This window comes from Triturus cristatus, chromosome 11, assembly GCF_964204655.1.
Source record: "Triturus cristatus chromosome 11, aTriCri1.1, whole genome shotgun sequence".
NCBI classification, from domain to species: domain Eukaryota; kingdom Metazoa; phylum Chordata; class Amphibia; order Caudata; family Salamandridae; genus Triturus; species Triturus cristatus.
The window spans coordinates 1120067128-1120082467 of record NC_140594.1 but is presented as its reverse complement, the minus strand read 5'-3'; the positions used below and the strand labels follow the sequence as shown (position 1 = coordinate 1120082467).

General features: G+C 40.6%; 1 protein-coding gene across 1 annotated transcript in view; it reads right to left on the bottom strand.

The window, feature by feature from the left end:
- Positions 1-15340, bottom strand: part of LOC146786151 (cytochrome P450 2J2-like) — a 110569-nt gene that overhangs the window by 88409 nt on the left and 6820 nt on the right. Inside the window, exon 2 of the mRNA XM_085635654.1 lies at positions 11187-11349. Coding sequence (XP_085491780.1) covers positions 11187-11349 — 163 coding nt within the window. The remainder of the gene's footprint in view (positions 1-11186; positions 11350-15340) is intronic.

Below are 15340 nucleotides of genomic sequence, written 5' to 3'. Positions count from 1 at the left end.
TGTTAAACGGATGTTATATTTTAAAAAGATCGGTTTCAGGTAAAATTTCCTCAGGAATGTATAAAATTTACAAAATAACAGAAAATGGCAACAACTTTGTTTGGAAATATTGTCACACGGGCATTCTGCACTAGAACCAGCCCCAATCACAGGGAATGATACGAGATGGTGTACGATGCCCAACCTTAAACGTACAAGAACAAATCGGTGCGATTTCCTGGTCACTTCCACCAAATATGACTGAAGACCTTTTTTAAGATTAAGCTGCCTATAAAACACAGAAGTCTTTTGGGTCTTATTCAGCTTGTTCCTTTCTTCTGTTTTATAAAGAAGGAATGTGTCTTTAATTTCCTTCTTAGAAGGTAATATGTCACAGACTGAATCTTTAGAGATCTTAATTCCGAATAAGATATTATACCAGAAAATAATATAATTCAGCCACTGAATACGGAAATGGAAGTCCAGCTTAAGACAGTCCTTAATTACAGACTGTGTGAACCCAGTTTCCTTTTTGTTCCATATTGAACGCCATAGTAATAAAGGGCGTAAAGCAGCCAAATCTGATAGATAATTAAGGCCAGTTTCTTGATGAATTAAATCAGATGAGGCTGCAACTGGTACACATGGCAGACATTTAAGGAAGGTATTTTCGTTTATTTGCAGTTGGGCCATAGGAGAATGGCCCCATAACCCAGCTCCATATAGGGCCGAGGAAACACATCTTGCGTTGTATATGGTTACCATATCTTTTATTCTGTAATCCCCTATTTTTGAGGCAAAACGGAAAATGCCATTGGAATTTCTAGTCATTTTGTGGCCAATATTTCCTTGCTCGTTAGACCATTTGCCATTAGCATCAAAACTGATGCCTAAATAGCAGAAGGTATCAACCGCTTGAATCTTCGAGCCTTCAAGAAAAAAGGACCGCGATGATTTGGATTTTTGCCCACATATCATAGTAAAAGTTTTTAGTTTATTAATCAGCAATTTCCTGTCATTAATAAAAACAGTAAAAACATCAATTAAACGTTGTAAACCCAGAGGGGTGCGTGAAATTAAGACGGCATCGTCCGCATATAACAATACGGACACAACAGTATTATCTATTTTGGGGGCATCAGCAGGGGTATTATTTAAAACCTCGGCAATTTGATTTATAAAAAGAGAAAATAAAAGGGGAGCCAATACACACCCTTGTCTGATACCTCTTCGCACTGTAAAAAAAGGGGTTCGCTCACCCATGGGTCCATAACGTACACTACATGAGAGTTTCTCATATATCCTAGCTAGGAAAAACACAATCTCCTTTGGGGCCCCTAATTCAAGTAATACTGACCAAAGGAGCGAATGGTCCACTAGGTCGAACGCACTGCTCAAATCAGCGAAACATAAAAACAAATTTCCCCCTTTTACCACTGTATATTTATTGATAAGTAGTTCCAAATTAACACATTGTTCTATGGTCCCAATGCCCTTCCTAAAACCGTATTGAACTGGAGTCAATATGTTGGATTCTTCGGCCCATATTTCCAATCTTTTTAAAAGCACCCTACTTAGCACTTTTATTGAAGAATCAAGTAATGAAATAGGGCGATAGTTGCATGCTTCAGAGCGCGAACCCTTTTTATAAAGTGGAACAATTAAAGATTCGGCCCAAGATAATGGAAAATTTCCTATAGCAGCAGCATTAAAAATTCTTGCAAGGATTGGTGCCCAGAGATCCATTTCATCCTTATATAGATCAATCGGAACACCATCCGGGCCGGGAGCCTTTCCCCCTTTGCTATTTAACAGTCCTTCACGCACCTCCTCAACGCTAATTGTTAGTGGTAATGGGGGCCATGTAAAATTATTTGTTAAAAGAGGAGAAGTTAAAACAATCTTTTCTGGATTAAAAATTTTTAAAAAGTGTTCAATCCATTCAGTGCAATTAACATGAGACATCAGCTCAGGAATATGATCCTCCTTTAGGAAAGGGCTATTTACAATTTCCCAAAAGAGTTTAATATTATTCAATTCACTTGCCATGGTTAGTTTGTCCCAGGCGTCTAATCTCAACGCCTTTTTTTGTGCTAGAACAGCTTGTTTGTAATCTTTGCGTAGTTTACAGACAAGAGATTGGTTGCGGGGTTTAGTCCTTAGTGCTAGTTTTAGATTAGATAAAATCTTGGAGCATTCGGAATCAAACCACTTCTTACCATCCTGTCTGGAACCTTTGGTATTCCTGGTTAAGATATTTCTTATCACATTATTAATATTAGCGAATTCCATACATAGCTTTCCAGGGGCAACTTCCTCGCTGAGGCAATAATTAATACTATCTCTGCATTTACCAATCACATCCCGTTGAATCTTCTGTGGGTCCAAGCCAACCCACTTTAATCTCCTACCATTCGGTCTAATAGGGAGGATATCACTGATTGTATGGGCCGTGCTAGTAATTCTATTTCCCCAAGCTAACAAAACTATGGAAATACTGTTGTGATCACTAACCACCTGTTTAGATATCCAAAGGTTCATATAAGGACAATTCTTAGAGTATAAGATGTGGTCTATGTTGCTGTTAGCTTCCCTACCAGTGAATGTGGGGCATTTAAGATGGCCCTCATTTATCGTACAATCCAACAGCTCAAGATCGAATTTGGCCATTAAAGTGTTGAGGGTTAAGCCATATTCACAATGTGGGAAATGCAACATGTCATCCTTTGTCCCATCAATGGTCGAATAAGTTTTCAAATAACCACAGGAATTAGTAAATGTGGTGGGGCATGCTTGAATGTTCAAATCACCAACCCACAAGACTACTGCCAGTTTATTAAATGTGTTTAGTAACCTGTCCAACTCCTTTTCCAATGGTTCTAGACAAACTCCTCTATCTTTCTGGAAATTATTATTGTAAAAATTTATTAGCACCAGGTCTTTACCTTGCGGGAAAGATAATCGTAAAACTTGACTATGATTGTCAATAGGTAGATAAGTTAAAACTTTGCAACCAATCAGTTTTGTGGAAATTAGCAACAATAGACCACCCTTCGCTCTACCCATTAAAGAGGGGGTCGCATTTACACAGTATGAGGTATAACCCTCTACTGAGATAGGTTCTGTACTCCATGTTTCTTGTAAGCACATTATATCAGTGCCACAAGTGATAAAATCTTGCCAGAAGGGCGTCCCTAATTTGTTTCTAAGACCTGCAATATTCCAAGTAGTCAATGTATACCCCTTTTGAGTTAATGTCCCATCATCATTAGTCAATTTTATAGATACGTCCGTACACAAAATAGACTTAACAGAAGTACCAGCTATTGGGATAACAGGCTCATTGGCACCATTAACCCCCGATAACTTGTTTATCAGAAATGAATCCGTACACAATCCTTCACTTGTCTCCTTTTGTATAGAAGTCAAGTTTGGTGTCCCTCTCCCCCCCATCAATAGTCTCGACAGATTTTATGTGTCAATCGGTGTCCTCCATTGAGGTCAGACATTGAAACCTATTATATAATGGTAGTGGAGGTAACAACTGATGGGTTGCCGGAGCCATTGTCGGCCAATTGTTACTCACATAATGAGTAATAGGTTTCATGGCATGATTATTAACTAGTGGATGTCTATAAAAGTAAGCGAGTGGCAACAACGTTGTGTTAAAATCCCAATGAGAGGGGGGGGGGGGCTCTGAGTAGGACTTTATGTGCCCAAAATGGCGACCTAAAACTAATAATGATACAGTCCGCGTTAAAGTTCTTAGTTGTGGGGCCTATCAATCCTACTCTTTGAGTGAGTAAGATCTGTTCTGCATATATGATTGGGAAACCACAATTATTAGTTAACCAATGAAGAGTTTTGTTTTTCAAGGTCTCATTGGTCTCAAATTGCCCTTCCCGTAGCCTGGAGACATTACAAAGGACCGCAACATACGCTCCACATTCTGGTGGTAGGTTCATTACAGATGGTACATTATCGCTTTTATAATCTACAAGGTGAAATGTGCTCTTAGGTTGGTCTAGTATTTGGGACCCATGTTTCCCAGTGCCTTCCCTTGGAGTTACACCTTTTTCCGTCGAAGCTTTATCTTTACCTTCGCTAGTCCCTACGTCAGGAGGGCGACCGTTGCTATTACCTGAACTTTCAGGTAAAGTACTTGGGGCACTTAGTTGTTTATCTACCCCCCTTGATCTTGCCTTGGCACCCTCAGATGCGAATGGGACAGGGACAGGGATAGGTGTAGGCGTGACCCTATTCTGATCAGGGTCAGGTATAGAGACAACTAATTGGGCTGGAATCGACTTAATTGGGCATAGAATTGACTGTACATGTTGATCAATAGAGCTAACCCTAGCTTCAAGGGCCCGAATATTCTCGTTAATTGGCCCTAGAAAAGTTGATACAAGTGCGTCCAGTCTTTCCCAAAAGCCGTCAGTACTGGCCTCATTGTTGATTCCATTTGGCTGGGCATTAGTAACATCTGACTGATCTTCACATAACTCCACTACAGGCAGATTTTGTACCGCTTTATAGTGGCGTCCATTTCCTTTACCCCTAGGTTTAGATACCTTCTGCTCTTTGTTATTTTGTTTTTGTTTACTTTTAGCCTTTTGTCCTCTTGTTTTGACTGGTGAGATAATAGCAGGGGATTGTGCAATAACGATAGGTGTCCCGATGGCACTGTTACCATCTACATCAGTAATATCATTGACAAAATGCTCTTCTTCACTCGAAACCTGCTTCTGGAGTACAGGAGTGATGGACAGTCTGCTTGCCGGAGGTGTGTGATCCAAAGTCAAAGAATGATTAGGGTTAGTTAACTCCGAGTTGATATTTGCTCCTGGCAGTTCAGGTAAACCAGCATAAGAAATCATTAACATGGAGTCATAAGAATTACCCAAAGTTGTGGATGGATTGTCAGGGAAGTGAGAGACGTCTTTCGGTAGACTCTATTGCTGAGGCAACTACCCCTATAGTCTTTTGCAGCATTCTATCAATTGCTGTTAAGCTTGGGAGAGGGTTGTTAGTTGATTTATTATGTCTGGTATTGGGTCGAGGTTGGATAGAATCATTTTTACCCATTGCAGTAAAGCGTGACAAACAGATATACTCTGGTAAGTAGCAACTCTTACCTCCACCACGGGTTCTACAGTGCGTTAAAGATAATGGGGGTGGCCCAGCCCTGCCTCTGTCTGCCCCTGACGGCCACAGACGGCCCGCCCTCTGCCCGGCGACGCCCGGCGAGCCTCGGTTGAAGTAGCGCCTCCGGGCGCGCTTTCCGCCGGATGTGGGCGGGTCTCCGAGTGGGTGCTGGGGGCTGTAGTCCTCCTCAACAGCGGCCTCCGTTGGTCAAGAGGCGGCGAGGGAGACTGCCAGCGAGAGTGCAGGAGGCGGAAGGGATTCTTCCCCTGAGTCCAGGAGCCTGGTAGGACTGCTGCGTGGTACTTTGTGCCCTTTAGTGCTGTGAATCCAATTGCGGTCCCCCGCTCCACCGGGGGAGCCTCGGTTGAAGTAGCGCCTCCGGGCGCGCTTTCCGCCGGATGTGGGCGGGTCTCCGAGTGGGTGCTGGGGGCTGTAGTCCTCCTCAACAGCGGCCTCCGTTGGTCAAGAGGCGGCGAGGGAGACTGCCAGCGAGAGTGCAGGAGGCGGCAGGGATTCTTCCCCTGAGTCCAGGAGCCTGGTAGGACTGCTGCGTGGTGCTTTGTGCCCTTTAGTGCTGTGAATCCAATTGCGGTCCCCCGCTCCACCGGGGGAGCCTCGGTTGAAGTAGCACCTCCGGGCGCGCTTTCTGCCGGATGTGGGCGGGTCTCCGAGTGGGTGCTGGGGGCTGTAGTCCTCCTCAACAGCGGCCTCCGTTGGTCAAGAGGCGGCGAGGGAGACTGCCAGCGAGAGTGCAGGAGGCGGCAGGGATTCTTCCCCTGAGTCCAGGAGCCTGGTAGGACTGCTGCGTGGTGCTTTGTGCCCTTTAGTGCTGTGAATCCAATTGCGTCAGTTAGCATGTAGAGTTTTAGTGAGGTAGGCTTTAGGGCATGAACTGTTTCAAAGTAGTATGCACTATGCATGTAGTGTTTTAACCATCGTCACACTTGTGGTTCAGGGACATAGTTTCTTAGTCAGTATTTATATAAAATGTGTTTGTACAGTAATGGAATAGTATAATTTTGAAAGTTATTAATATACATTTATTTGCGATTCTTTTTTACAGATACAGAACAGGAGTGTTTCTCATCTGTTTGCACTCTTCTCGTGCAAGATTGTTTGGATGAAGGGTCCTCATGTGCTTCATCATACTTGCCGTGCCGCAAGAGTATTTCTTGTTAGGATCCCCTCGTAACAGAACTCTTTTGAAAATCTTGTGCATGAGAAAGGTGGTATCGGTCTTTGTTTGCCCCTCGAGAAAAGTAGAACATTTCCACATCACTGAAGGAAAACGTGGGCGTGGTGCATCCTCCAAAAATTCAACTTTAGATTTGGTGAATATTTTATAGCGACATCATTTACAGTTTTTGTAAGTTAAAGTTAAAACATTTTGTTAGATGTGTGCATTTTATATTTCTGTGATTTGTATTTTGAGAATGGCATGTTGTTTTTTTTTTTAACAATCTTTGAGATTGTGTTTTTTTTGCCCGCTGTTAAGTGATGAGTACGATTGAAATCACTATTTTTAGTGAAATGTAATATATTCTGAGAACAGTAAAAAAGGCAAAAAAATTACTTTGTGGAAATTATGCTGTGTTGTATAAAATGTATTATTACATGTTATATTTTTTTTTCCTTTTCTTTCACAGATCCAAATTTTAAAATAAGCAATTTATATGAATTTATATTTGAATGAAAAACAGAAAAAAATGTATACCATTTTTTATTCCTATTACTGTGAAGGTAAGTTTAACTAAGTCTCAATCTGCAGAATGAAGAGGCCTGCAAGAAGCTACAAAGCTGAAACACGTTTCTAAAAACACTCTGTTTATGTAGTTTTGAAATCTGACCATAATCAGATGTCATGTGACCTGCAAAAAAAGAGATTTGAGGGGTTCATAATATTTCACCTTTTTAGCTGTTGAAGGACCGCAATCATTTCAATCATTCTTCTTTGAACATCTTTGCAGACAAAACTCTGTGCTTACCTTCTATCATTCGCAAGGAAATTTAAAAACGGAAATATGTCACTTTTTGTAACATAGTTATTGTGCAAGATACTCTTTTATATTTACAAAGAGAGGAAAAGGCACTCTGTGCACTTTTTATACTTCATGTAAATATAACCTCATCATGCACACCACTTTGTGTTGAAAGGGTGTTCTATAAGTGTTGTTGTGCATGATTGCACTTAATACTCATAGAACAAGACAGATGTCTAGATTTATCAGAAATCATAAATCTCGATATGTGTGTAAATGCTGCACCACTCTAAAATTGGTGTAGGAAAGCACAAAAAGGAGAATTGTTTTAATTTCTCCACATTTTTATATCTTCAATGCATGCTGAAATGCATTTTCTCATTGTTTTTGTGCAGGAAGGTGTGTCTTCCTGCAGAAAAACAAACAGCACATGACACAGATATCCTTGCGCTATGGTGCAAGGGTGCCTGTGTCACCACATGGCTGCAGTTTAAGCAGCCGTGCAGAGAGAAGCATAGATTTGCAACATATTTATGTACATATGTTGCATCCCTGTGCTTCGGAAGTACTAAAGCACACTGCAGTTAAAGAGGTTACTGTGTGATGCTGCTGCACTTCCTCATAGTTCTGCACTTAAACATTCACCATACGCTACTAATGCATTCATTCAGTCAATTACATACTACACATACATTCATCTAAACTAACACTAACAAAGACATTTAGCTCTTTTTTTAAACCAGGAAAGTTAGTTCTTACTTCTATAATTTTTTTGGGGTTTTCTGAACAACTTTTAAATTTTGGGGGTTTTTCTGCCAAAAAAAAACCAAAAAACAAAACAGGAGAAAGCAAACAATGAACTTCAGGGAACAATAAAAAAATAAACTAGCAAATGTGACTTTCTTGCCGGCAGCAGATCAGATTGATCGACTGCTCACCATAGCACAAAGTCTTATTGCAGTTGGTGCAGAGCACTTTTAAAAATTGAAATTGAGGACGGATGTCCAAGGTTTGGGCTGATGGATGCACTCTTGATGTGCTCGGCTGCGATGAGGTGGATGGCGCAGGAGCAGGAGTGTTTCTCATCCGTCGGCACTCTTCTCGTGCAAGATTGTTCGGATGAAGGGTCCTCATGTGCTTCATCATACTTGCCGTGCCGCAAGAGTATTTCTTGTTAGGATCCCCTCTCGATAGGACTCTTTTGCAAATCTTGCACGTGACCAAGGTGGCATTGGTCTTATTCTGACCCTCGGGAAAAGTAAAACATTTTCACACCACTGAAAACGTTTTTTGGGTGGTGCCTCCGGCAAAAATTCATCCTCAGAAGTATGAGGTGATGCCTGCTGCACTGAAGCCATTTTTGGTTGAAAAAAGTTAGAGCTAAGTGTAAACTTAGTCTAAAAAATCTTCTTCTCTCCAAAGAGATGGTGCTCTAAAGAAGGTCAAAGAAGAATGATTGAAATGGGTGGGGTCTTTCAATAGTTAGAAGAGGAAGTGTAATGAACCAATCAAATCTCTTTTTTTGTAGGTCACATGGGATCCGCGCACCCTGCGCTTACGCAGCACGCACCCAGCACGCATCCGCGAAATTCAATTAAAAAGAAATCTTGGATTAGATGTAAAAATATATTAGTTTTAAGACTAGTTTAGAGTTTGTCTTCAATTAATATTCACATGAAATACATATATATATGTTTTTTTAATGTGAAATATTTTGCGGGATCCGCGCACCCACCGCGCCATAGACGCCGATGACGCATCGCGGAAGCGCGTAAATGTCGCGTTACGTACATCGAACGTGTCGCGTATAGGCTGGGAGTCGCGTACCTGTCGCATTGCGATCGCGCACTAAACACATATCCAACTCGTACCATGCGCGGATGCTATCACGTAGGGATAGAGAACGGTGCGCATAGGGTGCGCGGATCCAAAAACATTGAAAAAAATATATAAAATACAGTTTTGAACATATAGTTAAAAATGTATTTTGAAAAATATAAAAAAAAATGTTTGTAAAACCCATTAAGTTCAAATAACATTTTTTAATTTTTAAAAGAATTAATTGAAAAATAAGTTTAAAAAATGGTGATAAAAAAGTATTTTAAAAAAAAGATCATTAATGAAATTGACACACTGAATTTGAAAAATATAGAAATCCAATCAAAATCATTAAACATGATATCTTCAGAGATAAGTTATAGATAGGAATTGGCATTTAAAAAACCTTTGAAATTCACTGAAAAAAACCATAGGTTTCATGCACGTTAAAGTTAGGAATTGGCATTTAAAAAACCTTAGAAATTCACTAAAAAAACCATACGTTTCAGGGGCGTTATAGTTAGCTGGACATTTCCCTCATACAAAACCCTAGAAATTCCCCCGTTTTAGTTAGTTCAGCTAACTATAACTCGCGCCCCCGCAATGCACTGCTGATGACGTCACATATTACATCACTCATGACATGGTCAGTGACTTCACTGATGACATCACTGATGACATCTCAAATGGCATCACTGATGATGTCATCCATGTGATATATTAGTGCATCTTCTCACACCCTAATATAACCTTTGATACAACGACTCAAAATTTCAGACGGCCATTTTTGAAAACCATAGATACTCCAATACCAATAACTACATACCCACTCATTGACTCTTAGGTCTACATACATCTCCACTCACTCACCTGTACAGTCACTCATACTCACAGTCACTCCGTACAGGACTATCATATGCATTTATACACCTATATAGACACTCACACACCGCCAATTATCCATTGAGGTACTGACACACCTAGTCAGTCATGCAAATAATTAATCACAGTCCAATTTACTCACCTATACAGTTAAACACACTCAAGTTCACTTACTCATAAAAATACTAACAAATTCTGACACTCACACAATTACTAATACAAGCACACACTCATCCATACAGGCACTTCCTCAATCACACACTCTCACATATAGATAGTTATATACTCTTACACACATATACACTGCGTTTCACATATGTAGTTACTGACACATGTACAACTGAGATATACATTCAATCACTAACACACTCATACATACACTCACCCAACCATACAGTCCATCACAGATGCACTCTTAAAACCATGCACCATAGAATCACCCACTCTCACATCTATGCACAGTCACACACACCCTACCCACACAAACACTCAGGCACCCATACAGATACTGAGACAACCAATGAATAACCCATATATACACATTCATATAGGTATTCACAAAACCATGCAGCCACTTATACACCAACACACAGACATATACAGACATTCACACAGTTTAGTCACTAGTCTGCAGTAAGATACATTTAATGACTCACTTATAGAGTCAGTTACGCACCTAGAAAATCATCCATTCACACACTTGTACACCCACTCATTCTTCAACAGGCCTTTCAATATATATATTAAACATATTAAAACTTTACAGAACCACAGACTCACTGGATGACGTAATCAGTGATGTCATCAGTGATGTCATTTGAGATGTCATCAGTGATGTCATTTGAGATGTCATCAGTGATGTCATCAGTGATGTCATCAGTGATGTCACTGACCATGTCATGAGTGATGTAATATGTGACGTCATCAGCAGTGCATTGCGGGGGCGCAAGTTATAGTTAGCTGAACTAACTATAACGGGGGAATTTCTAGGGTTTTGTATGAGGGAAATGTCCAGCTAACTATAACGCCCCTGAAACCTATGTTTTTTTTAATGAATATATATATAGATATATGTAGATATATATATATACATATTTCTATATATATATCGTCAAGATGCATATATGTGAAGTTATATATAATTAAACTTTACTTACCTATAGAAACTTACCTTCACAATATTTGTGTCCTTGATATTCTTGACACAATACTTTGTTACACAATATTTTTGTTTCCAATATTCTGTCTAAACTCCAAGTGGACGGCCTCCTTAAGTCTCTAGAACCTCTACTGAACTCATTAGTTCTAAAAAAAATATTGTACAGCTCCTGCACTAGTGGCCCTTAATGTGCATGGAGTAGTTATATCATCAATAAATACCTTTTTCTCGATTAAAGTCCTTAACATAGGGTGTATAGGGCCTGCCCGTAAATTCTTCAGAATGGGTGATCAGAGCATCCCTGCAGGCCTCATATCCATTCAACACCACCATAGGTTTGCTGCCTAACCACACAGTGAAGGTGTTCCCATATCTCTTTGCAATCTGTAAACACAAACGTAAATACAGAAATCTTGTGAACAATTTTGAAAGAAGTCGGGAGGAAGTAGGTCAGGTTGCAACAGATACAGAAACGAGGATCAGACCATGGCATGAAGATTTATTCAAAGTACCTGGTAGCCTGAGATGGTCATACACAAATGAAAATTGCTAATACAGTATGTCACATAACAACATTGGTAATCATTGCACAGCACCAATAAATGCCTATATTACTTATCAGTAATCTTCATTACTCCGATCCACATTCCTGGTTCCAGTATTCATTGTTGCAGTTGCGAAGCACCACATCACTCCAGACACTCATTCCAAGCAACTTTGTTCCATTTCCATCCTCATAAAAAATAAATAAGAGTGCAATACAAAGTCACCCTGATGTTACAACCATTGACTCACTCCAATACCCAACCAGTATGAGAATTAGAGTAATGGTATGAGTTACATAGAATCAGAGAAATGAAGATTACTGGAAGATTACTGGTAAGTGTTGGACTCTCTGCAGGATCACCCCCAAACTTGTTTCCCTGTTTTGATTAATTCATTTTTGTTAGCCTTAGAACTCTGTGCAATTTACCATTGCTAAACAGTGCTAAAGTGCTTGTGCTCACTTCCCTAAACATGGGTTAACTGGCTTACACCCAAATGACATATTTAATTTACTCATAACATAAGCCCCTTATAGAAGCCCACATACCTAGGGCCCGTAAATTAAATGCTACCAGAGGTCTACAACACTTACTGTGCCAATCACTTCCGTAGCACTTTAAAATATGCCCCAGGCTTGCCATTGCAGTTTTAAACAGTCAAGTTGACTTAGCATTTAAATCCCATTGCCAAGCCATAAACTCCCCTTTTATTGCATATAAGTTTCAAAGGTAGTCCATAGTGCAGGGTGCTGTGTAATTTAAAGGTTGAACATGTACTTTCAAGTTTACATGTTCGGCCTACCCCTCCCATAGAATAACATTAGGGATTCCTCATTGCATTTACTAAGCTGCAAATTCCCATTTGGAACAAGTAGCTATGTCATGTTTGGTACCTATGGAATTGTAAAGATAAACTTTCTTTAATGGTAAAGTCAGATTTTTATTACAATTTTGAAAATGCCCCTTTTAGAGTGTTGGCATTTTCCTGCTCTTAGGGCCACATGTATCAACCAATTTTGCGTTTGCAAACGGGTCAATTCGCAAAAAATCCTTTTACATGTATCAGAACCCATTTACCGAATCGTAAAAGGGGTTTGCGATTCGGTATTTGGAAGGGGCGTGTTTAGGGCATCCCTTCCAAATAGCGAATCCTAATGGTATGTATGAATTTTTTGTGACCATGAATGCGGTCGCAAAACATTTGCATTTTACCTCCTACTTCAAGTAGGTGGTAACCTATTCTCCTTTGGGAATGGTTGTAAAAACATTTTTTTAAAGTAATCACGGACATGGTGGTCTGCTGACCCCAACAGGCCACCATCCCCGTGATTTTAGCGAATCCTAGGGGGTCGCAAATTGCGATCTACCTCATTAATATTAATGAGGTAGGTTGATTTGTGACCCCTGGGAATCGTATATGAAACTCATGCAGTTTCATACATTGGAAATTGCGATTACCTAATTGTGATTCTCAGAAAATTGCAATTAGGCAATCACAATTTCCAAATGTTATACATTTGGCCCTTTGTCCTTTGTGCCTGCAGCCTGTCTTGGGTCACATGACTGGGTATAACTGACAGTTAGACTCCTCCCAAACAGTCATACAATAGAGGGATTAGGTGTGCCTGAATGAGCTATCTGCTGACAGGATGGGGGGCAGAGCTGTGCACAGCCCTACTTGAAACTGAATAGTTTGTGCTCCACCTTCACACAAAGGGCCTAACAGCCTCATATTGTCACTGCAGCCAGTTTGGAGCCAGGGAAGGGGAGGCAGGAAATTCTATTCACTTTAAAAGCCACTGAGAAGCTTCTCCCACATTCCCGAACCAAGGCACCAGGGTATAAAAGTAAGACCTCAGACACCAATGCTTCAGTTCACTACGGAACCTGTAGGAGGACTCTCAGAGAACTGCATGTTGCTGTGACCTGCTATGCACTCTGCCAGACTGCTTCTGTGCCTGAAAGGGCTCCTTTGTTGCCTGGAGCCTGCCTTGAACCCTCAGAGGCCAGCACTTTTGCTGAGACCTACATCTTCACCTGCACCCGGGACTACCAGAAGGGACTCCAGTGGCTAGTTTGTTGGCCTCCTTTTCAGAGCCAAAGGGACATAAAAGTCTCCTCCCATCCTGAACCGTAACCTGGCCCCAGTGTGAGTGAGTCCTCAAACCCCAAGAGGTGTACGACCAATCCTGGACCCTTGGTTGTTGAGCCAAAGTTGCCCGGATAGCCAATTTCCAAAAATGGAGGACTTAGACACGTTTTGCAAAAAACTGCTCTGAGAACCAAAAGGAGACCGAGACCAATCTAATCGCCTATACGCCGATCGGAATGACTTTGCGGCATCTCCCACTACGCTCTTCTCTTCTGCAGAAAGTTATTTTCAAAGGTCATTGGCCAAAGGGGTATCCGACCTCATGGAACTGTCTTTGGCTACAGCCCTCTGCCTCGTCCAGTTGGAGATTTTTCGACTTCCATTTAGAAGTCCAAATGTAGAAATCTTCACTGCGGATTCGACCTAAGACCATCCGACAACAACCTTCACTACTCAGTCACCTCCTCCAGTCTAGCCTTGATGAACTTTGCTTTCACAGACACTTTTTCTCAAAATGTCTTCAAAGCCCGAAAGTAAGCGCTGACCGGTCCCAATTCACTTTCAGTATCCGAACCACGCCCCATCGTGGGGTGCCATATTTTTCAACTTTGGCCGGTCTCACGCAACTAGATGTCCACAGTTGCCGCTTTGATCTTTTAGGTGCTAGTTTTCACTAAACACTTTAAAAATACATAACTCCGGTTCTACTGATTGGCCTTTTGTTGTTTTGGTGTCAAATAATTTAATAAAATGTACTCTATTTTTCTAAATTAGTTTGGAATTTTTCGTATGTTGTGTTTTCAATTTATTAGTGTTTGTTTGCTGAATAAATACTTTACACACTGCCTCTAAGTTAAGCCTGGCTGCTTTTTGTGCCAAGGTATCCCGTTTTATTTTTAAAAACCCTTTTTATTTACTTCATAACAAAACTCCAAACAGTGCAACAGTCCAGTACTTAGCTACACAGGGTTAAGCAAAGGTTAATTTAGTGACTTTTTGTTGTTCACCCTGCAGGAGATTGTGACTGTTGCTTGATCAGGGCACACTCCACTGTCAACCAACAACCCAATTGCTCATAGTAACTAACCTAGGCATTCCCGTGCTCATCCACATTTTTCATCACATTCCTCACCTTTGCAGGTTCACTAACGCAATTCTCTCATAAAGAAAAAACAGATATGTGCATGTCAGAAATCATGGCATATAAATAACTACTTATGACACATTTCCTGCCTTCAGAATCTAGCTTCAAAGTAGAAATGGACCAATCTTTGTCAAACCCATCCTGTAAAAACTGTAAGATGTTTTGTGGAGGATGTACAATAGGAGGTAAATCCCTATTTACACACCACTTTTAAAACAACGTCCAATGAGGACTATATGCCTATTTAATGGATTCGTTCTTTGATGCTTGATTGGAATCATATACAGAAAGATTCAGTTTTAACCTTCTAAGCCCTTCTCTTTCAATTTACACACCACCAAACTTAACTGCTTTAGAATTTGAATAGATAACAAAGGAAAAGGGTGCAAAGGAATAAACTAGTTTTGGCCCAGCACGATCTGCAGAAGGAGAAACCAATGCTTTCTTGGCCAGTACAGACACAATAAAACTACTTTCACCTCCTCCCTTCTGATCTTTGTGAAAAAGGTGTGGGATTGCGGGAATTGGAGGCAATGCATATAACAGATTTTTAGCTGTTTCCACATCAATGTATTCACCCCAAGGCGAGATGGT